The sequence below is a fragment of the Nymphalis io genome, chromosome 30 (genome assembly GCF_905147045.1).
Source record: "Nymphalis io chromosome 30, ilAglIoxx1.1, whole genome shotgun sequence".
Classification (NCBI taxonomy): Eukaryota; Metazoa; Arthropoda; class Insecta; order Lepidoptera; family Nymphalidae; genus Nymphalis; species Nymphalis io.
Genome location: NC_065917.1, coordinates 5,249,852 through 5,275,923, shown reverse-complemented (window position 1 = coordinate 5,275,923; position 26,072 = coordinate 5,249,852). Strand labels below are relative to the sequence as shown.

At 36.8% G+C, this 26,072-nt stretch overlaps 2 protein-coding genes across 4 annotated transcripts in view; one reads left to right on the top strand and one right to left on the bottom strand.

The window, feature by feature from the left end:
• Window positions 1–267: 267 nt before the first annotated feature.
• Window positions 268–10,142, top strand: LOC126780041 (E3 ubiquitin-protein ligase Rnf220). 2 transcript variants are annotated; one of them, XM_050504292.1, is made up of 8 exons: window positions 268–840; window positions 4,193–4,396; window positions 5,317–5,448; window positions 6,615–6,672; window positions 7,424–7,521; window positions 8,095–8,160; window positions 9,033–9,107; window positions 9,246–10,142. In XM_050504292.1, exons 1-8 carry the CDS (start codon window positions 490–492, stop codon window positions 9,336–9,338), a joined length of 1,077 nt encoding a protein of 358 aa, XP_050360249.1. In that variant the 5' UTR covers window positions 268–489; the 3' UTR covers window positions 9,339–10,142. The 2 variants fall into 2 exon arrangements, with proteins under 2 accessions (XP_050360249.1, XP_050360248.1); XM_050504291.1 differs by having other exon boundaries at window positions 6,615–6,686; window positions 7,420–7,521.
• A 2,667-nt stretch (window positions 10,143–12,809) lies between these two features.
• Window positions 12,810–26,072, bottom strand: part of LOC126779939 (zinc finger protein 180-like) — a 34,080-nt gene continuing 20,817 nt past the window's right edge. The window contains exons 9-13 of one of the 2 annotated variants that reach the window (XM_050504150.1): window positions 17,768–17,892; window positions 17,251–17,380; window positions 15,669–15,782; window positions 14,604–14,801; window positions 12,810–13,022 (exon numbers count right to left, since the gene is read on the bottom strand). In XM_050504150.1, the coding sequence (XP_050360107.1) occupies window positions 12,846–13,022; window positions 14,604–14,801; window positions 15,669–15,782; window positions 17,251–17,380; window positions 17,768–17,892 (744 nt within the window). In that variant the 3' untranslated portion in view covers window positions 12,810–12,845. The remainder of the gene's footprint in view (window positions 13,023–14,603; window positions 14,802–15,668; window positions 15,783–17,250; window positions 17,381–17,767; window positions 17,893–26,072) is intronic. The other variant, XM_050504151.1, reaches the window with a different exon arrangement.

Sequence of the window (26,072 nt, the reverse complement as noted above, 5' to 3'; positions counted from 1 at the left end):
TGAGTTATTTGCACGTTCGTATTTTCTATTAAATATGATTGCGTAGATGCGGATCACTGAACATTTTAATACCATGTTACGAAATACCCATAAAATAAAAATAATATTATTTAATACTTACAAAAACATTATTTTTATATAAAAATAATAATTTACGTTTTCGCTACAAGTAGATCTTAGAAGTAGACCCATAGATCTTAATAGATCATAGACTAAGATCTATTGCATTTCTATGACAGATGTCAGTAATCAAAATCAAGTGTCAATTCCCATCCAATAAAAAAAAACACTAAGCGTTTATTTATTATTGTTTCAGTTACAATAATTAGTGTAAATTACGTAAATAATGACGGCGGTGTCGACAAGACGACTTTGTACATCATCATCGAACTTCTATAAACGGTGTTAAATAATCAAATAATAATTTAATTCAACAAAATTCGCGATGTTATTAGATTTTGAACTGTGAATCAACAACAAACATTTGAAATGTTACCCGTAGTTATGTATAACATGGAAGGAAGTTCAAACACAATTCCAAATTCGAATTTTGGTTCGGTTTTCGATGATAACGTAATTTTAAACTGCGTTAGGAGTAGAAAAAAAGTAACAGAACTTCCAAATTGTCCTGTTTGCAGCTGTACTATCAGACAGGGTGAATTAGATACTCACTTATGTCTGGAAGTAGAGAGGCTAAATAAACTTTCTAATGGTGGTTCTAAACGTAAGTTAAGTGCAAATAGCCCGGGTAGTTCTAATCCAATGCCTGGATCTAGTTCTAGTGTTGATAATCAGAGTGATATCGATGTGAGCGGATGCCTCGGTAGCGATGTTTATCAGGTAAACAAACTTTTTTATTTTAATTAAGATATATTCGATTATGAAATAGTTGATGCTTTTGAAAAGTTATGCCTTCGGCAAAAAATATCGAGTCAATTATATGAAATAAAAAAAATAAGTAATAAAAAACATTGTTTATTTTTTTTTGGTAGCTGTTAATTTTTATTTTGAGTATGATATAAATAAAAATTAAACTGAAAGTTTGCTCAGCTGAAGGCATTGGATTAATGATTTCAAAATAATATTTTATTCTCTCCCTCATTGTTAGTTACTTGCCATAAACAATAACATCTGTATTTTTTTCAATGATTATATTATTCCAAATATGAAAATAATTATTTATTATCTACACACTTAAATAATTTTGCATCAAATTTTGTTACAATTTATAGCAATATATTTTTTTTTACACTATAATATTGGGATTTAAAAATTTATGAAATATAGCTTAAAATACTAAAGGAAATAACATTTGCCGTTATATTGTATGTCTATTGTAAAAAAATGAGCTCAATCTTTGGACTTGTTGGAAGCCATTAAAGAATGTATCTATTCTTAACCTCCTTGCTTCATCATTAATTAAGTTTCATGGTACCAAAATATTGTGTTGCTTTGCTAATTTCATATAAATGTAAAGTTTGAAAGCAATTCAATATTTATATATAAAATTATATATTTTTAAAAAATTAAGACTAGCCCGTAATAACTTGATAAGGGTGAAATAATAATTTTATTTATTTTTGTTATAAAATCAAGATCTGTTAAAGCCATTTAGGAGTAATTTGGTAAAAATAAACATACATAAGATATATTTATAGAATCCACTTGTTTGCTTGCACAGTTCTTTGATTATTTACATACAAGTAAAAGGATGTTTCTCTGTAAATAGGATTTTTTTTGCCATCTCTGTCAAAAAAACCATTGTATTTTCAATGAAAATATAAGCAAACTTAATTATCCACTATTTTTATTTTTATTGTTTTTTTAATTTGACATATGTGTCCGTTGGTTCATGCAGTTATAACCCACAAACTCTGTACTGTCGAGTATACTTTGTTGTAGTGTATGAATTAAGTGAAAGTTTTACAAGATGCAACAAAGGCCACTATTTTGAAATTTATTACCAAATTTATAAAACTTTTAGATAGGAAGCTGCCCAAGAACGAAAATAAAAAAAAAACTCTTCTGTTATTTAAAAAAAATAACCAAAATATCTTCTGCATGGAATTAGGCATAACTTTTACGCATAGCATGCATAAATATAAAATCAATCAAGGGCAAAATTTTTATCCATAGACAATAGTTTGCAGTATTTTAGAATACATTACATTGTATGGAATCCTCACTACGATATTTACAAGAATAGGCTTGGAAGTGTATAAAAAAGGGTCTTATGGCATTTATCTTATAGTCAAAATTTAGCTAAAAAGCTGCCAAGTTACGAAGATAGACTCTCACATTTTATGCTTCTTTCTCTTTACAATCATAGATGCATCCTCGAAAACATTTTCCTATATAAGTTATTGAACGAAACAATTGACTGTAGTTACCTAGTTTCTAAAATTATGATTCTTGCTCCTAAAATGCCACTAGACCATCTGTGTAAACTCCCTTTGTTGAAAATTTACTCACTCTCGTCAGGGGCGCTACTCTCCACTAAACAGGCTAATCATCGATTTTAATAATATCTACAAAATGCTCAATAATATAAGTGTCAAACGAAGCTCTTATAATTGATAGTTTTAATGACAATTTGAATCAGTTTCGTAAAAAAATATCTATTTTTTTTTCCTCAATAATAACGTATAAAAATAATGTATAAAATTTTGTTTTTAACATCTTTTTCTTTATAAATGTACCTCTTACTTTTGTTTGCTTTTAATCAAATAATTAATATTCAAAAATTTTAAATGTTCTCAGATATTTATATTTTATTCATTTTATACCAATCAAGTGATAATTTTATAATAATTTAATTGCTAAAGTCTTTTTTATTTGTTATAAATATTTTAATTTTTAAAATTATTATAATTTTTTTTTTTGTTAACTCGAAATGTTGATATATTTTGCAACACCTATAATTTAGGAGACACTTGATTTGTATAACGTAATGTTTAAAGACTCAATTGTATTTATTAGTGTACTTCTTGTTGGTGTTGATATTATTATAAATAAATAAATAAATAGTAATTGAACTCTAATTATGTATTTATTTATGTAATTAGTTTTTAATTACTTCATCAAACTAAATGTTTAGTAAAAAACTATAAAACCAATCACAGATTTTCTATAAAAAAAAGACATCATTGTTTGACTTGTGGTTTTTTTTTGAATGGTAAAAATTTCTTATGGCGGTTTGATTTGACATTGTGCATTACACTTTCCCTACAATTTAGCGAATGAGTGCTAGAGTCAAATAAGTGTAGTATGTTTATTTGTGTTTTTTTAATTTAATTAAAATTTAATAGTAAGTAGGCACTCTGGCAAATGGCAACCTGATGGTTGTGGTCACAAGCGCCTAAGACATTAGTTGGACAAATCATTCATTGGCGATTGATATATATATTGTGTTGATATAAGATGTCATCATGGCGGAGACTGCAGGATTTGAAAGACATGCTAAACAGCCTGAGCGATTCTTCAAGTAGGTCTCGGGATGAACATTGAAAAGATCAAAATTATGGCAAACCAACATGTATCCCCGAGACCAGTGGTCGTAAATGGCTCTCCACTTGAAGTTGTGCAGGAATACATCTACCTGGGACAAACTATACAACTTGGCCGGCACAACTTTGAGAAGGTTAAAAGAAGAATACGTTTGGGCTGGGCGGCATTCGGGAGGTTGCGTGATATTTTTGAATCGTCGATCCCACAGTTGCTTAAGACCAGGGTCTTTAATCAGTGCGTCCTACCTGCAATGACATACGGTGCCGAAACGTGGACACTCATCGTAGGACTGCTCCACAAACTTAATGTCGCAAGCAATGGAACGCGCGATGCTTGTGGTTTCTCTGGCAGATAGGATCCGAAATGAGGACATTCGCCAGAGAACTAAAGTCACCAACATCGTGCGTAGAATTAACTCGCTGAAGTGGAAGTGGGCTTGTCATGTCTTCAGGCGCATTGATGACCGATGAAGCCGACACGTGTTAGAGTGGAGACCACGCTTAGGCAAACGTAGTGTAGGATGCCCTGTGGCAAGGTGGACTGACGATTTAAAAAGGGTGGTGGTACGTGATGGATGCCTAAGATCGAGATAATTGGCGTTCTATGGTGAGGCTGTCGTCCAGCAGTGGACGGCAAAAGGCTGAAAGAAAGAAAAAAACATTCATGCTATTAATTCTATTTCCAGCGAGTTCACACGAATCGCCTCAAAAGACTACGGGCTCGTCGACGAAGTCCCCCCCCACAGCAGGGGGAGTGTCCGGTGTGTAATGCAACTCTACCCGTCTCGAGACTGCAGAGGCACGCTCTACGCTGTCTCAAACGAACAGGAGCGGAGATGGATGAAGACATACCCGATACGAGCTCGGAAGACGGAAGCATTGATGTCGAGGTGGGTTTATGTGGCTATGTGGGGGGTTTTTGTTACTACTCAAACAGAGTGGAATAATCAAATTAATTAAAGAATCTTTTATACTATTAAAACCTTGTGGAAATTATTTAAAAATAGTAATTAATACTTATTTATTGGCGGTAGAGCTTTGTGCAAGCTCGTCTGGGTAGGTACCACCCACTCATCAGATATTCTACTGCAAAATAGCAGTACTTGTTATTGTTGTGTTCCAGTTTGAAGAGTGAGTGAGCCAGTGTAATTACAGGCACAAGGGATATAACATCTTAGTTCCCAAGGGTGGTGGCGCATTGGTGATGTAAGTGATGGTTAACATTTCTTACAATGCCAATGTGTATGGGCGTTGGTGACCACTTACCATCAGATGGCCCATAAGCTCGTCCGCCTTCCTATCCTATAAAAAAAAAAAATTAAGGGGGTTAACTAAAACTACTACAAAATCTAAGGCGAAGTTCTGAAAGATCTTTAACTCCTAATCTATAATAATATTATAAAAGCGCAAGTAACTCTGTCTGTATGTCGTGCTATCACGGCTGAACCACTGAACCGATTTTGATGATATTTGCTATGAAGCAAGCTTGAACCCCAAGGAAGGTCATAGGCCATTGAATATATAATACTATTGTTGAGTATAGGTGCGGCGTGGACATGACTTTGCGCGGGCAAAATTATAACTGATATTATAAATGTCAAAGTGAGTTTAAGGTTGTTAGGCTATCACGTCTTTATAAGCTACTAGTTGCTGCCCGTGGTTTCGCTCGCGTGTGAGAGGGAGGGGAGAGGCTTCGTGAGGTGTTAATTAAATTAATTAAATTGAACAAATTTAATAATTTTTTTTTATTGAACTTCGATTTGAACTTATTAGGATTAGAAATAATCGTATTATTTCATAACGTGCACAGAACGATGAGCCGTCGGGCTTCGGTGCGGAGTACCAGTGGTGCGGCGAGTGGCGCGTGCGCGCGGCGGCGCTGCAGGGCTCCGAGGCGCGCCCCGCCACCTGTGTGCGCCGGGCCTCCACCGACCGCGCTCTGGTGAGACCTTCTATTATTATGAATGGGCATTAATTCGCATTCAAGGTCGCTCTGAGATTCATTTTTAGGGACAGAAAATAAAAATCGACTTAAATATATATATACTGATATGCAGTAGAGATATTAGGTGACTCCATTTTATTTTATTTTATTACAATTCAAACGTAATTAACATTAAAGGTGATCCGTCGATGTCGTCCAATCACGATATATGGCTGTCCGTTTGACGTTCCGCCAGAGCGACAGCAACAAAAGTCTGCTAACACTCTCGTCTCAAATTCTATAGTTTAAATCATTGACAGCACCACAGTCTCGCCGACATATTTACATATAATACAGTAAACAGTAACAGCCTGTTAATGTTCCACTGCTGGGCTAAGGCCTCCTCTCCCTTTTGAGGAGAAGGCTTGGAGCTTATTCCACCACGCTGCTCCAATGCGGGTTGGTAGAATACACATGTGGCAGAATTTCAATGAAATTAGACACATGCAGGTTTCCTCACGATGTTTTCCTTCACCGTCAAGCACGAGATGAATTATAAACTAGACCATCTCGGCTATTATGTATATATATATATATTTATATCCTGAAACACTATTTTAAAACACTATTTCAAAATTATTTACAAAGAGGGAGGCAGGTATAAGGTAAAAAAGTACCTTTTGTTCGTACCAAATTTCAAATTTTAAACATAAATAATCTGTTCAGTGGTTTAACCGTAAACCGTAAAAGCGTAATAGATAGACTGAGCGGTTTGATTTATAATATTAGTGCAGAAATGGATAAACAGCAAGACTCTTTACTGTGGTGTTCCGGTTTGAATGGTGTGTGAGGCACAAGGGACAATGCATCTTGGTTGTCAAAGCTGATGGCGCATGATGATGTTGATTGGTTAATATTTGTTAGTGCCAAGTACGATGACCATTTGTGTCCGCCTACCTATTTTATATATAATCATAAAATCTTTTATTTCGACCAAACAAGGATCATATTAGACAATAAATAATAATAAGACAAAAATTACAATAATAATATTTTATAGATTTTACATATTATAAATTAGATTAAATTAATTCGAATTCAAAACAAAACAAATCGATCACATTTATATATATAAAACATTTTTTGTAATTCATAAGAATATTAATATACTAATTGTCCATCAGGTGGTAGACGGCGATGAAGACGCCGAACTGTACGGGCCGCCACAGTATTCACCATCACGTATTGCGCTGGATGTAAGTTACATCACAATACATCATTATTAAACGTTTTTTTCACCGCTCAGAACATTATGTATGTCCATATCTGAATGTAGTCTGAGTTCGCATTGGTTATCATTATTCTTTTAATTTTACTGTATTAAATTTTTGTTCATTGTTTTTTTTGTGACTTGAAATTTTGAATCGTCTCTTATTTGTTTTTTTTTTTTTTTTTTTTTTCTTTTGTGCTATAATATGTTTGTTGCCTTATTGTTCATGTGGTTATCACATGTAATTGAGGTACCACTTCTTTTTATTATTTTATGAACTGTGTGCTATGATCTAATAAATGAATAAATCAGTCTACATTTATCCGCAAAGGTCCGCATCTGTCCGTATCAGCATTAGTTTCGTCCGTATCATTGTATATATATATATATATATATATTTTATAGAATAGGAAGGTGGACGAGCATATGAGCCACCTGATGGTAAGTGGTCACCAAACGCCCTTAGACATTGGCATTGTAAGAAATGTCAACCATCGCTTATAGCCAATGCGCCACCAACCTTGGGAACTAAGATTTTATGTCCCTTGTGCCTGTAATTACACTGGCTCACTCACCCTTCAAACGGGAACACAACAATATCAAGTATTGCTGTTTTGCGGTAAAATATCTGATGAGTGGGTGGTACCTACCCAGACGAGCTTGCACAAAGCCCTACCACCAGTATTCGGATATTTCAACTTGTGTCACTTATGTTTCAGGCAGATATCCCCGTTGATGAAGATGAGACAGAACAGAACGCGGGTAACGTGATGCAGGAGCCGACCTCGAAACCGAATGGTTTAGTGGAAGCGAGTGCCGAGGTGACTTTGATTTCTTTTAAATAAAGTCGTCAGCACGTCTAATAATAATAATAAGGCCGAGATGGCCCTGTGGTTAGAACGCGTGAATCTTAACCGACGATCGTGGGTTCACACCCGGGCAAGCACCACTGAATTTTCATGTGCTTAATTTGTGATTATAATTCATCTCGTGCTTTACGGTGAAGGAAAACATCGTGAGAAAACCTGCATGTGTCTTATTTCACTGAAATTATGCCACATGTGTATTCTACGAACCCGCATTGGAGCAGCGTGGTGGAATAAGCTCCAAACTTTCTCCTCAAAAGGGAGAGGAGGCCTTAGCCCGGCTGTAGGACATTAACAGGCTGTTACTGTTACTCCTAATACAAACTGTTCGCTTAATTTGTGGGTTAAATAGGAATATTATAAATTCCTTAAAAATAGTCATTACTATTTATTATACATAAAAAAAATTATTCATTCCTTATTTAATTATTACTAAGAAACTGCCAAATGTGTTGAAAAGCAGCCAGCTCAGTATAGCTGAGTCGAAACACAGATTGACGATAATGTTTTTTTTTTTGTTTCTTACAGACCAGAATACAGGCTTTGAAAGAAAAAATTAAAGATTTGGAGAAAAAACAGAATTCATCTTTAGAAGTGAGTATTTTTTAGGCATTGTAAGAAATGTTAACACTCGCCCACACTGGGAACTAAAATGTTCTGTCCCTTGTGCTTGTAATTACATTGGCTCACTCACCCTTAAAACCGGAACACAAAAACACCAAGTACTGCTGTTTTGCAGTAGAATATCTGATGAGTGAGTGGTACCTACCCAGACAAGCTTGCACAAAGCTTTACCACCAGTATGATTGATAAATTATATTATTTGGTGAATATAGTCTGTATTAGTATGTAAATCAAGAATAATAACAGTCATAAAGTTTCTATTACTAAAAATCTTTTCTTAGTAGATGCATGTGTTATATAAATCGTTATTTCAAATTTTTCTTTTATACTCAGTGGATTTTTCTGTGCGTTGATAGTCAATCAAGGCTTATATGTATTTGCAAATTTTCTAGAGACAAAGACCATAGATCATCATCTCTAGCCTGTCTGTAGATATCATTTCTAGCCTGTCAACCACAATACCGACTCATTGAAAAAATAAAAAAATATGACATTGAATCGACATTTATAACAATACAAAAGCTCTTAATGGATAAATAATAAAAATAATAGGAACCTATATATAATATAAAAAAAAATACAAATCGAAGACTTTTATTACCAAAACAAATATAGAATGTCATAAAAATCCTTGAATTAAAAAGTGAAACTTTCTTGTCGGTTCTTCTCGGTGAAATCTACAATCTGAATTGGTAGCTTTATATTAAAATTGTATAATGACTATTCAAAAGTGTTTGTGAGAGCCTACTTGAATAGATTATGTTTTGACTTGTATCTGTATTTTTTATATTTAAAAGAACATTAAATCAAATTTTACTTAATCAATTTTATTCTACTTTCAGGCTAAATGCCTTATCTGCCTTGGACCCTATATGTCACCGGCCGTCTCCATCCAGTGCTGGCACGTCTACTGTGAGGTAAGGAATTTTTAAATAAAAACATAAATGAAAAAGGCCGCTGTGAACATTTCTGAATACATTTCTTTGTTTGCCTTACTCGGATAAATTAAAAAAAAAAAACTTCATAATGACAGTAACATTCTTTTAATTTTCCAGATATGTTGGCTGCAATCGCTTCGTGCTAAAAAAATATGTCCTCAATGCAATGCAATCACCACAGCGGACCATCTCAGGAGGATATATATGTGAACTGTTATGATATTAGCTCAATTATATAATAATAATTTATTTTTGTCAGCCTGGAATGTGTAATAAATAAATAATTACATATAACCGATCTTGTTAGCAGGAATAAAGATAAACAGCTTGACCTTCAATTGACATTTCGTCATTAATAACCTGTGGTTGTGTTTTAATTTTTTTTTTATACTATAGGAAGGCGCACGATCATATGGGCCACCTGATGGTAAGTGGTCACCAAACCCTTTGACATTGGCATTGTAAGAAATGTCATTTGCTTACATAGCCAATGCGCCACCAACCTTGGGACCTAAGATTTTATGTCCCTTGTGCCTGTAATTACACTGGCTCACTCATCCTTCAACCAGAACACAACAATAACAAGTATTGCTGTTTTGCTGTAGAATATCTGATGAATGGGTGGTACATAACCAGACGAGCTTGCACAAAGCTTTACCATCAGTAAATTTGTTGTGGATTCGTGAAACAATGACGTTTAGAATATTAGTGTCGTTATAAGTACTTTGGAAGTGAAATTAAATTGGATATAAATAACTACTTAACTAATATATATTATTCTAGAACTGTTTCTAGTATATAGTATGGCAGAGCTATTAGCAAATAGCTTGAAATATATAAGATTTGTTTATATTTATTCCTGTTATTGAAATATATATAATAAGGTCTGTCGTCTGTCGGTTCAAAATAATTGTTTCAAAGAATATGCCTTGGATGAAGTTTATACAATAATAATAAATGTAGGTTAGTTTTAGTTTATTTACTGTGTAAATAAATTGTATTTTTTCTATGTAATGTGTTGTTTTATTTTTATCTTACATAATTGTTTTTAAAAGATTGCATTTAATGGGATATATTTAATTTTTTTCATATTTATTTGTTCCTGTATGTGCCAAATGTAAACATACAGCTTTGCGAACCAAAAAATAAATAAAATCCATGTATGCTGAGTTAGTATTCTAATAAAAATATATTTTGAAGTACCAAATTGGTATTCAATGATTTTGCGAGGATACACAAAGTGAACAATAATAATAATAAAGCCTTTATTTCCCATAACACTACATGATTAAATATATACATATATATTTCAATTAATAGGCCAGCGTTTGACCGTTGACTTGCCTGATGTTAAGCATCGACACGGTCTAGGATGTAGCACGCTTGCCTATAAGAAACCTGTTTATTCTGGATTTGAAAACACCAACATTGTACCTATCAGGAAATACGGACTCTGGCAAAGCATTCCACAGTTTCGCAGGGCGAATGATGAATGTAGACTCAAAGTGCTTCGTACGTAGGCGGGGAATTTCCACTGTGTAACTATGGCGCTTTGGTCGCGTTTGCCTGGCCGTTTTTATTTCTTTGCGGTATGGGCCTCTTCGCGGGTGAAGGCCTCGTCCAGTTTCTTCCAACTTTCCCTGTAAACTGCTACCTTCCGCCAGTCGCTCCCTGCTATTTCCGTGGGGTCATCAGCCCATCTTCTCGGTTTGCCTACACTTCTTTTCCCTTGTGGGCCTTTCCACTCAGTAGTTTTAGCTGTCCACCTACCGTCTTTATATCGTGATACGTGGCCAGCCCATTGCCATTTTAATTTTAGAGCTTGCGTAAGGCCATCGGTTATTTTGGTTTTTTGTCTAATGACTTCACTTCTAATTTTGTGTATTTTCTTACATTCAGTATACTTCTCTCCATGGCTCTTTGTGTTGTTTCGATTTTTTGTTTAGCTCTTAGTAAGCAGGCATCGTGTAGTCTCCTTTTAATATTTCTTTAAGTGACCAGAATTTATTCCACGTTATATTTGATCTTCTTGTGACTTCGTCTTAGTTGTTGGTTTTGTTAAATGAGACTTGTTTGCTTAAGGAGATGTAGCTGTCGACATATTCTATTGTGTTTGAGTTTACGTTAACAGGGGTTTTATTGCTGTTTGTCATAATTTTGTTTTTTTTTTTTTTATAGAATAGGAAGCCGGACGAGCATATGGGCCACCTGATGGTAAGTGGTCACCAACGCTCTTAGACATTGGCATTCTAAGAAATGTCAACCATCGCTTATAGCCAATGCGCCACCAACCTTGGGAACTAAGATTTTATGTCCCTTGTGCCTGTAATTACACTGGCTCACTCACCCTTCAAACCGGAACACAACAATATCAAGTATTGCTGTTTTGCGGTAGAATATCTGATGAGTGGGTGGTACCTACCCAGACGAGCTTGCACAAAGCCCTACCACCAGTTTAGCAGCGTTCATTTCTAGGCCTACTTTCGAGCTTTCCTGATCTAGTGAGCGTAGCATTTCTTGTAGTTCCTTTGGTGTCTCTGATAGTATGACTATATCATCAGCGAATCTTAGATGGTTTAGATAAATGTAATGTAATGTAACAGCCTGTGAATGTCCCACTGCTGGGCTAAGGCCTCCTCTCCATTTTTGAGGAGAAGGTATGGAACTTATTCCACCACGCTCTCCAATGCGGGTGGAATACACATGTGGCAGAATTTCTTTGAAATTAGACACATGCAGGTTTCCTCACGATGTTTTCCTTCACCGTATAGCACGAGATGAATTATAATCACAAATTAAGCACATGAAAATTCAGTGGTGCTTGCCCGGGTTTGAACCCACGATCATCGGTTAAGATTCAAGTGTTCTTACCATTGAGCCATCTCGGCTTTTTAGATAACAATTGGTTATTTTTAAGCCTTTTGTTTTCCAGTCTAGTTTTTGGAATATGTTTTTCACAAAGGGTCCCCTTGCCTGACTTCTCTTTCTATTTTTATATCCTCACCTCTTGATTCTAATTTGACATTGCTCGTACTGTTATTATATATATATACATATTAATGTTAATTAGTGGTTTATTATATACATAAATTTGTACAAACATTTTTATAAAATACAAATTTAAAATAAAAAGAACAAAATACACATTACAAATTTAAAACAAGAACACGCCGTATAAAAGATTGTCCTGTGGCACTGTGTACCCAAGACGCTGGCACTGTTTCCTCTCTGCACCGCTAGAGTCAGCCTTTGGGCTAAATAAGCGCTAGCTCTTGGGTCACCAGAAGTGTGGACCAGTTTCTTAGAAATATCTTTTATGATTTTTTTTTGTATCGGACGACCATGGACCCAATGTCTCAAAACCCTACCCCGCAAATTCATATTCGTTGGATAAAAGTGAATATTTGCGGCACTTGAGTATTTGAGCAGCTTCAGCGGCTGCACTGGCTTTACGAGACGTATTCTTGATATGAGATACTGCCAGTCATACCGTGTACCGGAGCGCTAAGAGTTTTACACAGTCATACCGCGTACTGGAGCGCTAAGAGTTTTACACAGTCATACCGCGTACTGGAGCGCTAAGAGTTTTACACAGTCATACCGCGTACTGGAGCGCTAAGAGTGTTACACAGTCGGGGTGGGTCGTTAGTTTATTATAAAAATGAAACATTTTTTTACAATTACAATAATATATTGACAAGATAGTACATTTCGTTTTCACAAAACTACACCGTTCTCGTCCTTTTCGTCAGCTTGTGCTGCAGTTTGGTCTTTTTTCTTTTTGTTCGGAGGCAATCTCAGATGAACCGTCCGTATGTGTGTCTTGAGCGAATTCGACTGGCTGAACGGTTTGTTGCACACATGGCATTCGTAGGGCTTCGCCCCCGTGTGGACCTTTAACAAGGGGCAATATTTAGTATTAAATTTGTTGTGGATGACAAAAGTCTTGAACCTAAACACACACGTACAAACAATTGGTTTATATTTAATGGTGGGATCACGGATATCGTCGGGGGGGGGGGATGTATCCAAGCGGCATCATGTGCTTTATTTAGTCGGTTCACAAATATCGATTGAGTTATATATAATTGCAATATATAAAAAAAGCCGAATTATTCTGTTATTTGTAAAAACAGGACATCACTACAAATATTAAGGCAAATATAATTTACTATAATCGGTTCATAAGCTATTAGATTTGTGTCTATTTAAGGAATTTTTTTTTTAGATATTTTTAACTAAAACAAAAAAAAAACAGGAAAAGTATCGAAAAAATTATGAAAAACTGCTTACGATTCCCTACATGGCCCAAATTGTATCTGTGTGCGTCGAATGAATATAGTCTACGAGAGATCGCTCCGCCCACTTATGTATGTGTTCTGTCCGAGAATCTATCAATGTTGTAACTTATTTGAGTGTGTGGGTAAAACGTTTTTAAATATGTGTCGTATTTAACGTAACATTTGTTTTTGTTAGACGGCGATACTTGGACTCTAAGCTACACACCCTGCCCATACTTTATCTGTGTTTTCTATCCGAGAATGTAACGCGTGTGTGAGAGGTTTGGGTGTGTGCGTACCCGGTAGTGGCGAGTGAGCGCCGGGCGCTGGCTGAAGGCGTGTCCGCAGAGCGCGCAGCGGTAGGGGCGCTCGCCGGAGTGCGTGCGCGCGTGTGTGAGTGTGTGTGCGTACCCGGTAGTGGCGAGAGAGCGCCGGGCGCTGGCTGAAGGCGTGTCCGCAGAGCGCGCAGCGGTAGGGGCGCTCGCCGGAGTGCGTGCGCGCGTGTGTGAGTGTGTGTGCGTACCCGGTAGTGGCGAGTGAGCGCCGGGCGCTGGCTGAAGGCGTGTCCGCAGAGCGCGCAGCGGTAGGGGCGCTCGCCGGAGTGCGTGCGCGCGTGTGTGAGTGTGTGTGCGTACCCGGTAGTGGCGAGAGAGCGCCGGGCGCTGGCTGAAGGCGTGTCCGCAGAGCGCGCAGCGGTAGGGGCGCTCGCCGGAGTGCGTGCGCGCGTGTGTGAGTGTGTGTGCGTACCCGGTAGTGGCGAGTGAGCGCCGGGCGCTGGCTGAAGGCGCGTCCGCAGAGCGCGCAGCGGTAGGGGCGCGCGCCGGAGTGCGTGCGCGCGTGGGTGAGGGTGTGTGCGTACCCGGTAGTGGCGAGTGAGCGCCGGGCGCTGGCTGAAGGCGTGTCCGCAGAGCGCGCAGCGGTAGGGGCGCTCGCCGGAGTGCGTGCGCGCGTGTGTGAGTGTGTGTGCGTACCCGGTAGTGGCGAGTGAGCGCCGGGCGCTGGCTGAAGGCGTGTCCGCAGAGCGCGCAGCGGTAGGGGCGCACGCCGGAGTGCGTGCGCGCGTGTGTGAGTGTGTGTGCGTACCCGGTAGTGGCGAGTGAGCGCCGGGCGCTGGCTGAAGGCGTGTCCGCAGAGCGCGCAGCGGTAGGGGCGCTCGCCGGAGTGCGTGCGCGCGTGTGTGAGTGTGTGTGCGTACCCGGTAGTGGCGAGTGAGCGCCGGGCGCTGGCTGAAGGCGTGTCCGCAGAGCGCGCAGCGGTAGGGGCGCTCGCCGGAGTGCGTGCGCGCGTGCAGGCGCAGCTGCTCGCGGCGCCCGAAGCGCGCGGCGCAGCGCTCGCACGCGAACGGCTTCTCGCCCGTGTGGCGCCGCTGGTGGTAGCGCAGTGTGGCGTTCGACTGCCGACCGCGACCACAATACTTCCGATTAGTGTACACTTTAGTGGTTAATATTTTTTTTGCAGACCCTACTCTATGTGTACTTCACGAATCTATCAATCGATACAGAACAGATGAAATGTTTTTTTTTTTACAGAATTTTATTAAATTTTATACAAATTCTATAATTGATAATTAATTTGAAAAAAATATATGCAATAAAATATCATTCGACAAACGATTGTTTTAATACAGTTGCAGTTCGAACCTATTTTTTTAACCGTAACAGCCTGTAAATGTCCCAGCAAAGGCCTCCTCTCCCTTTTTTAAGGAGAAGGTTAGGAGCTTATTCCACTACGCTGCTCCAGTGCGGGTCGGTGGAATCTCTTACTTCCTACTATACTTACCACTCGGCTTAATTTTATATTTTTTAAATCATCTATAACATTAGAAACTAACCTGACACATTTTACCTAATAAAAAATAATTGATTAATTATATATAATATCTTTAGAATTTTTTACATTCAATATATTAACTTTTGATTAATCTTCTGATATAAAAAAATAAAACTATTATAAGTATTTTAAAATTGACGATGAAAGGAAAACAATATGAAATTTGGGAATTAGAATTGAAAATAAAGGCTATTTTATTTATTATTTATAAATCTAATCATCCCGTTTCGCACGGATAGACAAGGAGAAATATTTATTTTGAATAGAATTTGCGTAATATCCGTTCTCAGTGAGCGTCTACGTCGTGGAAGGAGTAACTGTGACAAATTTCAAGTCAATTGGGCGGGTAGCTTAAAAGATCTAAGATAAGTGTTTCCAAATCAATCAGGCGGATAGTGGAGGAGACCTCGTGATGAGTGGTATTACTCACCGTACACTTCTTGCCGCATATTTCGCAGACGATATTCTTATTGTATTTCAATCCCAAATGAATTCGCTTCACGTGATTCTGTAGTTTAGCTCGACTCGGAAACGTTGAATCACACTGAAAGTTAATTATAAATTTTACTGATAGTACGTTTTACCTTCAGTTACAGCCTGTGAATGTCCCACTGCCGGGCTAAGGCCTCTTCTCCCTTTTGAGGAGAAGGTTTGGAGCTTATTCCACCACGCTGCTCTAATGCGGGTTGGTAGAACACACATGTGGTACAATTTCGATGAAATTAGACACATGCAGGTTTTCTCACGATGTTTTCCTCCACCGTCAAGCACGAGATGAATTATAAACACAAATTAAGCACATGAACATTCAGTGGTGTTTGCCCGGGTTTGAACCCACGATCATCGATTAAGATTCATGCGTTACCACCACTAGGCCATCTCGGCTTAATACGTATGTTTTACCTACGATGGGAATAATATATCCTTCACCTTACAAAGGGCAAGTAAGCTAGGACACCTACAAATACGACGCAAGCAAACTATATGTTTTATAGTAGTTCGTCAGGGGATGTTAAAAAAATACCGATATTTCTAGATATTTAATGTTCCAATTACTAAAATTATATAAAAGTCGATACATTTTTCAGACTAATAGACAAAAATTTATAAGCCCTTGTTATTTGTGAATAATAATATCGCCTGCATTTTAGGTAAAGGGGGGGGAGATGTTGGTGATGGGGGATGGGTTGTTATAAAAAAATTTGCCTATGTCATTCCTCAGGGTTCCATCAGGTTCCATACGAAATTTCATCAACATCGGTTCAGTTTTCTAGCCGTGAAAGCGTGACACACAGACTTAGTCACTTATGCATTTATATTATTAGAATAGTTTTTTTTTTTAAATATTACATCTAATATAGCACCGACATTCTATTTACATCCCTACGAATTAATACAATGATATGTAAATAAATTATGACATTTTTTTTACATATAATAGGCAAGCGCTTGATCGTTGACTTGCCTGATCTTAAGCAAAATCACGGTCTAGGAAAAAACACGCCTGCCCAGAAGGAACTCGTTTACCGTGTTTTTTCTCGTTTGCGCGATTTAAAATACAACTAGCGCCATCTATTAGCCGACAAATATTTAAACTAAACTATAATAAACTAATGATGATTTCAAGTGACGCTAATTTATAATAGTAATCGGTAACAAAATGTAATATAACAATAGTTTATACTACCAAAATCTCTCTAGACTCTTGTAGAACAGTGGGCATAGACAAAGTCCCATAGCATTTGACGATTTTGTTTGCAAACGTATCAAAATATATGTAATTTATAAATCACTTGAGCGACTATCGACTGATGCAACGATTGCCACGACTAGTCTATAAGATCCGGTGACGAGGACCAAGAACTTCCAGATGATATTAAAAATTATAATAAAGTTAATGTATACAAACGGAAACTTAAAAGACATGTCTATAATTCGAGTATGTATTTAATAAAAAAAAGTGTATCTTATTTTAAACGAAGTATTATTAGAAGAAAAAAAAAAGTGCTGACCTGTTCGCAGGCGAGCGCGAGCGGCGGGCGCGGCGCGGGCGCGGGCGGGCCGAGCGCGCGCACGTGGCGCCGCGCGTGCGCCGCGCGCGCCGCCGGCGGGACCTTCGCGCCGCACAGCGCGCACCTCGGGCTGCGGACACGGCCGGGTACGTTACTCCCTGACCTCTTCAACTAGCATCCTCGGTGATGGTGATACAGGAATATATTTATTTATTATTATTATTTATCAACTAATTTTACAGGTCGTAAGGCTTTGTGCGAGCTCGTCTGGGTAGGTACCAGCCACTCATCAGATATTCTACCGCGATCGGGTGCGTGAGCCAGTGTGATTACGGGCCCAAGGGACATAACAGCTTAGTTCCCAGGGTTGGTGGCGCATTGGCGATTTAAAACCCGCCGCCCTACTTGTTCTATGGCGAAAGCGCTGGCACTCCATTCGTCAAATAAAAAAATTCTATAATTTGAACAGATTATAAAATAAAGATCAATATTTAAATATAATTCTTCATACACTCACTCATTATCTTTGAATATAGCGTGCCGCTTGGAGATCAACACGTGACGCGTCCTCGCTTCCGACGATGCGAACTGTATGTTGCATTCGACGCAGAAACCATCCGCGTCTGGTTCGGGTTTCGGTTTCTAGACATGAAATATACGAAATATTATTTTTTCGATCGTTAAGTTGTCTAACTTTGTTAGATCTGCCTTTTTCAGGTAAAAAATTAGGAGTTTTTCTTTCTTTTAAGTGTCATTAAATATATAGAAGCGTATTGTTCGGACGTAAACTGTATGTTTTAATTTAGTCGCAATAAACCAGTGACAGAGAACGGGTGTTCTATTCAAATTAAAAATATACATAAATTAGACACAGTCAAGTCAAGTCAAGTCTTATAACCATCATAGTTTGGTCCATAATCGAGCCGCATAATACGGTGCATTGTTTCTCGGAAGCCGGCCGGCGAGCGATAAGGATTGCAGTAAACAATTTTTTTCATATGGAATTTTATGCGTTAGTGAAATTAAAAAAGAAGTTTTTGTATGCAATTGTGAGCATCGACGACACGTGTTACTTATCTGACAAAGCAATTATTAACATATTAATTAATATGAAAATATTATTTTTTCTGCGATGGCTTCAGTGGAAAGATTAATTGCAACGAATAACGATTTATACCAACTATCAGAGAAGGCTCAAAAATAAATCATAAAAAGAGGATATTTGCAAACAAGAATAAAATGTATTACGAAGAATATTGGACACTTTTAGAGAAACTCATAAAAATTATACCAAAGGATCAAAAACTAAATTACTTATTTTGTGGAAGACAAACACAGTCAATTTGAGTTGAGAAGCGACCTGGTAGACGCATTGGAGAACCTTCAATCTACAAGTAGTTTCAGCAAGACCGAGCACGTTTCATCGGATATGGAGTCGTCTGGCTCGACCAACACAGAAGTATACTTACCCAAGATTAACCTACCTACTTTCTCGGGTGCATATGAAGAGTGGCAGTCATTCGAAGACGTGTTTTTATCGCTTATTCATAGGAACAATAGACTAAGTGATGTGCAAAAGTTACATTACTTGAAATCGTGTGTTGCTGGAGAAGAAAAAGTGCTAATAAAAACTTTCAAATCATAGAGAAGAATTATAGTGTAGCTTATGAAACATTAAAAAATAGATATTCACACAAAAGACTTATTGTAGACGCCATTTTGAAAAAAAATGTTTGTTTAAAAAAAAATAACACTCAATCAGCAAATCAATTAAAACATTTAATCGATAGTGTACAAGAATGTTTAAGTTGTTTATGAAATTTGGATTTATCTATTGTTTCGTGGGATTCGATATTAATATTTTTAATTTCACAGAAATTAGATTCAGAGACGCATAAAGATTGGGAAAAATTTGTTAGTACTGAATACCAAAAGGAATTGCCATCATTTAAAGGTTTAAGAAAATTAATTCTTGAATCTAATATTCAAACTTTAGTTTTGTTAACACAACCATCCACCATCCACGGGGACGTTCTTTTCATACCAACTCTTTCATACAAAAAGTCAAACATAAGCTGTAGTTCCTGTAATCAAAATCATTATTTGTACAATTGTAAAGATTTTGTTAAGTTAGATTCGATTAAAAGAATAGAATTTATTAAGGATAATCGTTTATGTTATAATTGTCTCTCATCAAGTCACTCAGCTTTTAATTGTAAACAAAAGCTTTCATGTAGGATTTGTGGCAAACGTCATCACTCACTTCTACATCAGAGTAATTGTAAGAAGGAAAGGAATGAAACGACTCGGTCACATACTGAGACTGATTCAAACGGAATCTTTACACACAAATCCAGAAGTTAAGCATAACGATTTACCGAATCGTTCAATAGCATCACACATAGCATCACGGCCTAAAACAGCGCGCTTAGCAACTGCACTGGTTCCGGTTAGAAATTATTCGGAAGAAATGATAATATTAAGGGCATTAATGGATTCAGGATCACAGGCGTCATTCACTAGTGAAAGAGCTGATCAATCATTGCGACTCAAAAAAACAGCAGCAATCAATGGTACGGTGACAGGTGTAGGTTCATCAACAACAACAGTCAATCACATGGTACAGTTGGAGATATTATCAAGATATGATTTAGAATTCAATCTTTCTTTAAGGGCATATGTATTATCATCACGGACGACAAAATTACCATGCCAAACAATCAATCCAAAGTCATATTGGTCACGTTTGGAAGGTCTCAACTTGGCTGATCCATATTATCATACTGCTAGTAAGATACTAACTACTCGGGGTTGAAGTATACACGGAAATTATCAAAGACAATTTAATTAAGGGTAAAAAACCACTCGCCATCGGCTCAAGAAACTAGCTTGGGGTGGATTTTATTTGGAAACATTTATGATAAGAAAGCAGAAGTAAAATCGTAGTTATGCATCACAGATTAGAAGAGGTAGATAACATGTTGAGAAACTTATGGGGTATAGAAGATGCAAAGAAAGTGAATTAACAGTTGCCGGAAGGAAGTGTGAGGAGATTTACTTAAATAATTATACCAGAACATCAGATGGAAGGTATATGGTGAAGTTACCTTTAAATGCATCAACAGAACAGATAGGAGAAACGAAAGATATCAACATAAATCAACAACAAGAACCATCCTTGCAGACATGCAACGATTATTTGATCCTCTTGGGTGGTTGGGTATAATAATAAACAATAAGCTCCAAACCTTCTCCTCGAAAAGAGGAGAGGAGGCCTTAGCCCAGCAGTGGGACATTAACAGGCTGTTACTACTAAACACTCCATGGATTTTGCGATGCTTCAAACAAAGCTTATTGTGCTGTTTGTTTGTTACTGTCTATTATAGAGTAAAAACAAAAAAAGAATAAAATTAAAACAGGAATCATATCATCCAAAACAAGGGTAGCGCCAGTAAAACCGATTTCAATTCCACGACTTGAGCTTTGTGGAGCAGTATTATTAGCAAGACTATTAACTCAAATGGAGGGGAGGCGCTGCTGTGCCCGTGTAAACTTCAGCTTCGTAGTATTTTTCTATTAAAAACATATAAAGTGATCATTTACTTAATATATGTGTTAAAGCCAGTGCAATAACGTTCAACAACAGCGAATATTATATAGTTTCCAGGATACAATGAACTTATACATTAGATATAAAATATTTTGTCTATTTTATAGAGGCATTAAAACAAAGCATTAAAACAACTACTGTAATTATTATACTAGTACAAATAAGATTAAAGTAAGAATCAAACTATTGATATACCTGAAAACCAAACAGTGTAAATTATTAGTGTAAAACAGTGAGCAATTAGTAAAAAGTGAATAAACAAATTATTATAACCTACAAATAAAATTGCGAATTACAACACAAGTTTACAGTGATGTCATCTAGTGGCAGATAGTCGAACTCGACGTGCAATTAGCTGCGCACGCACATTAGCACCAACACAACAGCGCCAAGAAACATCTTTAAATTACGTAGATTGTGGTACAACCATTCACCGCTAGAGGACACCACAAATACCACAATATGGAAAATGTTATGAAAATTCTGAAAGAGATTCAAAGCGATCTAAATAATCAAAAACTGGAAATAAAAAACTTGCAAGAAAATATTACCAAAGCTATAAATGACAATATTAACCAAAAATTTATAATTATGGAAAATAGAACGAACAACCTAGAAACGAAAATAAATCACCAGCAAAAAACAATAATTATTTAGAAAGACAGGCTAGAAAGAAAAATCTATTATTCTATGGAGTAGAAGAGACCGAGCAGGGATACGAAGAATTACAAAGTACATTAATACGCTGTATTAAAAATAAAATGAAAATTTCCATTGAGCAATCCGAAATGGAATTTGTGAGAAGGCTTGGCAAAAAAGAAAACAAAGCAAGACCCTTATTAGTATCACTTACAACACTAGGACGAAAAATTGAAATTTTAAACAAAAAGGAATACTGAAGGGCTCACCATTACTGTAACTGCCCCAAATGTGGGCAAATACTGTTAGGGAAACAGAGACAAAAGAGGTGAAAGATTGCTCCAGTTCTGTTGGGAAAATAAATTGTACATTATAAATAGTCTATTCAAAAAGAACAACAAAACTATATGTAGAAATGGCACTCACCAAAGAAACGAAAAAGTCAAATCGATTATATACTAACAAATAGAAAACAAAACATCTCAAACTTTGAAATCATATCCAACCTGACATTCCCCAGCGACCATAATCTCTTGAGAAGCATACTACAGATATTTCAGATAAAGAAAAGTAGAGCAAACTTCAAGAATTATAAAACCAAACTCACCATTTTAGAAGAAAGGGAACAATTCGTACAAACGTTAAGTACAAATATGCACAAAATTGAATTAGAGGGAAATGAAAACATAGAGTCCTTATACAAAAAAATTAAAACAACTATAATCTCCAGTGTAAATTCAATAGAACAGAAACCAATGAAACGTGAGACTATGCCTGGTTACAAAAAGTGTCTTATAATAAGAAGAAATGAACTAATACATAAGAAATCCCTAACAACAGAAGAAAAAGCCGAACGTACCTACCGCTACCAAAACATCTACAAATTAATAAAATAGGAACGCACAGAACAAAGAATAAATGAAATTAAAACACATCTTGAATCAACAGGTAGCATAAAGCGGGGTCTTAAAAATCTTAATACCACGAAAAGTTTCATCTATATAAAAAAAGACTTTACCAACATGAAAATATTATCAAGATCTAAAATAATAGAGGAAGCAACATTGTTTTTTAACAATTTATACTCGGCAAGAGATACTTCTACCGAAATAGATGCTACTCAAGATAGATTCTCTGCACATGAAGCAATAAAGAAAATTGAATTTTTAAAATCAGGTAAAAGCAACGGGCCAGATGGAATCTCAAATGAAGCACTAAAATTGGGAAAAATGTTACTAGCTCCATACTTAACAATTTTATTTAAAAAGATCTTAAATGACAGAGCAATACCGAAAGAATGGGCGCAATCCGACATAATTTTACTTTACAAGAAAGGAGTTACGTCATATTTTTGAATCGTCGATCCCACAGTCGCTTAAGACCAGGGTCTTCAATCAGTTCGTCCTACCTGTAATGACTTACGGTGCCGAAACGTGGACACTTACCGTAGGACTGGTCCACAAATTTAGGGTTGCTCAGCGAGCAATGGAACGCGCGATGCTTGGGGTTTCTCTGGCAGATAGAATCCGAAATGAGGACATTCGCCAGAGAACTAAAGTCACCGACATCGCGCGTAGAGTTAGCTCGCTGAAGTGGAAGTGGGCTGGTTATGTCTCCAGGCGCATTGATGGCCGATGGAGCCGACACGTGTTAGAGTGGAGACCACGCTTAGGCAAACGTAGTGTAGGACGCCCTGTGACAAGATGGGCCGATGATTTAAAAAAGGTGGCAGGTTCGGGATGGATGCGGACTGCCCAAGATTGGGATGGTTGGCATTCTATGGGGGAGGCTTTCGTTCAGCAGTGGACGGCAAAAGGCTGAAAAAAAAAGAAAGGAGACCCTGCCGATATTGGAAACTACCGAGCAATAAGCTTACAATCAAATGTGTACAAACTATTTGCTTCATGTCTTGGGGTTCGCCTAGCAATGGTTATAGAGAAATTTCAGCCACCGGAACAAGCAGGTTTCAGGAAAAACTTCTCAACAACAGATCACATTCACACTTTAAATTTGATCGTAGAGAAATATTTAGAACACAATAAACCTTTACCTTGCATTCATTGACTACGCCAAAGCCTTCGACTCTTTATCACATAAAAGCATATGGAAAGCTCTACATGAATGCGAAATACCATCAGAAACTATAGATCTAATAAAAGATATTTACTACAAAAGCAAAAGTCGTGTAAAATTAGAGAGACAAGGTCCTGAAATAAATATTAGTAGAGGCGCCAGAAAGGGTGACCCCCTTTATCTTTATAGCTGTGCTCCAAAGTATAATGAAAACTCTGAACTGGGAAATGAAAGGAATTAATATAAATGGAAAACTCCTCAGCAATCTTAGATTTGCAGATGACATCATACTCTTCTCTGAAAATCGAATTAAATGATGTAAGCAATCGGTTTAGAACTAAATGCTTGTAAAACTAAAATTATGACGAACCAACAGACTATTCCAATAAAGGTAAATAACAATACATTACAATATGGTCAAAGCTATGCTTACCTGGGTCAACAAGTATCTTTCTCAAAGACAAGACACGAAGATGAGATTAAAAGACGAGTCAACATAACTTGGAATATATTCTGGAGCAATAAAGAAACCCTTAAATCAGAATTACCTTTAAAACTTAAGAAAAAAATAATGGACTCATGTTTACTACCTTGTCTCACATATGGCTGCCAGACAAGGATTTTCGATAACTACACCAAAAACAAAATACAAGTATGACCAAGAACGATGGAAAGGAGTCTACTAAACATACAAGGACAACATTGGAAAATAAATACAGAAATAAGGAAAACAACAACAATAATAGACGCCTTAGAATATTTTATAAAAAACAAAAATGGAATAGGGCGGGTTACATTGCACGCATGGACAAGGAAAAATGGACACCAAGTGTAACTACCTGGCAAGGACCATCAAATAAAAGATTAAGAGGTAGACCAAAGGATTGATGAAAAATGATGAAAAAATGGATTGATGAAATAAAAAGAAAATCTGGTGAAAACTGGATCACCAAAGCAAAAGACAGACAGATGTGGAGCAAAATGGAGGAGGCCTTAACCCGCAGAAGGGTCCATAATGATTTGATTTTGCTTCTTTTAATTTTGATTCTTTTTAATTTATTTATCATTTAAAATTCATATACATTGAAATTATTTTTAATGCATGCACATATTATGTAAAAATGAATCATATGATATAATTGTTTAATATATTATTCATTATGGAAATAAAGAGGCTATAATAATAGTTAACTCAAAAACGAAAATCAATGCGAATACCACAAGATAAAGTTTTTGCGTGGACGGATTCGGTTGTTCTTTCATGGCTTTGCGGAGATCCTCTAAAGTGGAAGATATTATATACCAACAGAGTTGTAAAAATATTAGATAACCTAAATACCACAATGGTTTCAAGTACAATCAAAGGCCAACCCAGCTGACATTGGATCAAGAGGACTCGAATTATTCGAATTAATTAAAAATAAACTGTGTTGGAAAGGACCAGAATGGCTGCGAGAAAATGAAATACGCTTTTCAAAATTAAATATTATTCCTACTGATTTAGAAAGAAAGAAAATACAAATAAATTTGCAAATTAATGATAACGAGAAAACAATCAATTTTGAAAATTTTAACTCCTTAGAAGAACTTTTGAGAGTAGTAGTACACTGTAAAAGATTTTTAAATTATAGAAGAAATGGTAACAACTTAGACAAGCCTATGACTGTTGAAGAATTAGAAGAATCAGTGAATACATGCATCATTATATCACAAAAAATAATTTAAACGAAGAAATAGATAGATTAAACAATAGGAAATACGTAAATAGGAGTAGTAGATTCAAATCATTAAACACTTATCTAGATGACCGCAATATCCTCAGGGTGGGCGGCAGATTACGAAATTCAGATTGAAGAGATTGACAACGATGAATTTAAACATCCTATTACACTTGATAGCAAATGTCGATTAGTTTATTTAATAATCGCAGATGCACATAAAAATACATTACATGGCGGAATTCAGTTAATGCTGTGCTATATAAGGTCTAAATATTGGATTATCGGTGCTAAGAATGCAGTGAAGGCGTTTATACATGGATGTATCATTTGTACAAGACACAAGGCTGCATAAGAACACAAATTATGGGGGACTTGCCTAGGACACGCATTACTCCTGCACGTCCATTCCTCCATTCTGGAGTTGACTTTGCCGGTCCTTTGCAAGTTTTAATGACAAAGGGAAGAGGAGCAAGGTCGAACAAGGCTTACATCACCATTTTCATTTGCATAGCCACTAAGGCCATACATCTAGAATTGGTTGGCGACATGTCGTCTCAATCATTTATTGGGACCTTCCGCAGAATTTCGTCGGAGCAAATGAATAGCTTACTTAGAGACATGGAAGGAGGCTAAACTTGAATTACCGACTTATTTAAAGGAAATTTTAATTTTTGAAGGAACACAATGGCACTTTGTGCCTTTCGTGCCATCACGGTGGCAATATGTGCAAAGATTAGTTAGAGATTTTTGGCATCAATGGCAAACAGAATATTTATCTA

Excerpts from the sequence above, each read along its gene's own strand:
- LOC126780041 (XM_050504291.1), top strand. The coding sequence starts at position 490 with ATGTTACCCGTAGTTATGTATAACATGGAAGGAAGTTCAAACACAATT. Across the intron at positions 8,161-9,032 it reads AACAGAATTCATCTTTAGAA|GCTAAATGCCTTATCTGCCT; the intron begins GTGAGTATTTTT and ends TTCTACTTTCAG. Across the intron at positions 9,108-9,245 it reads GCTGGCACGTCTACTGTGAG|ATATGTTGGCTGCAATCGCT; the intron begins GTAAGGAATTTT and ends TTAATTTTCCAG.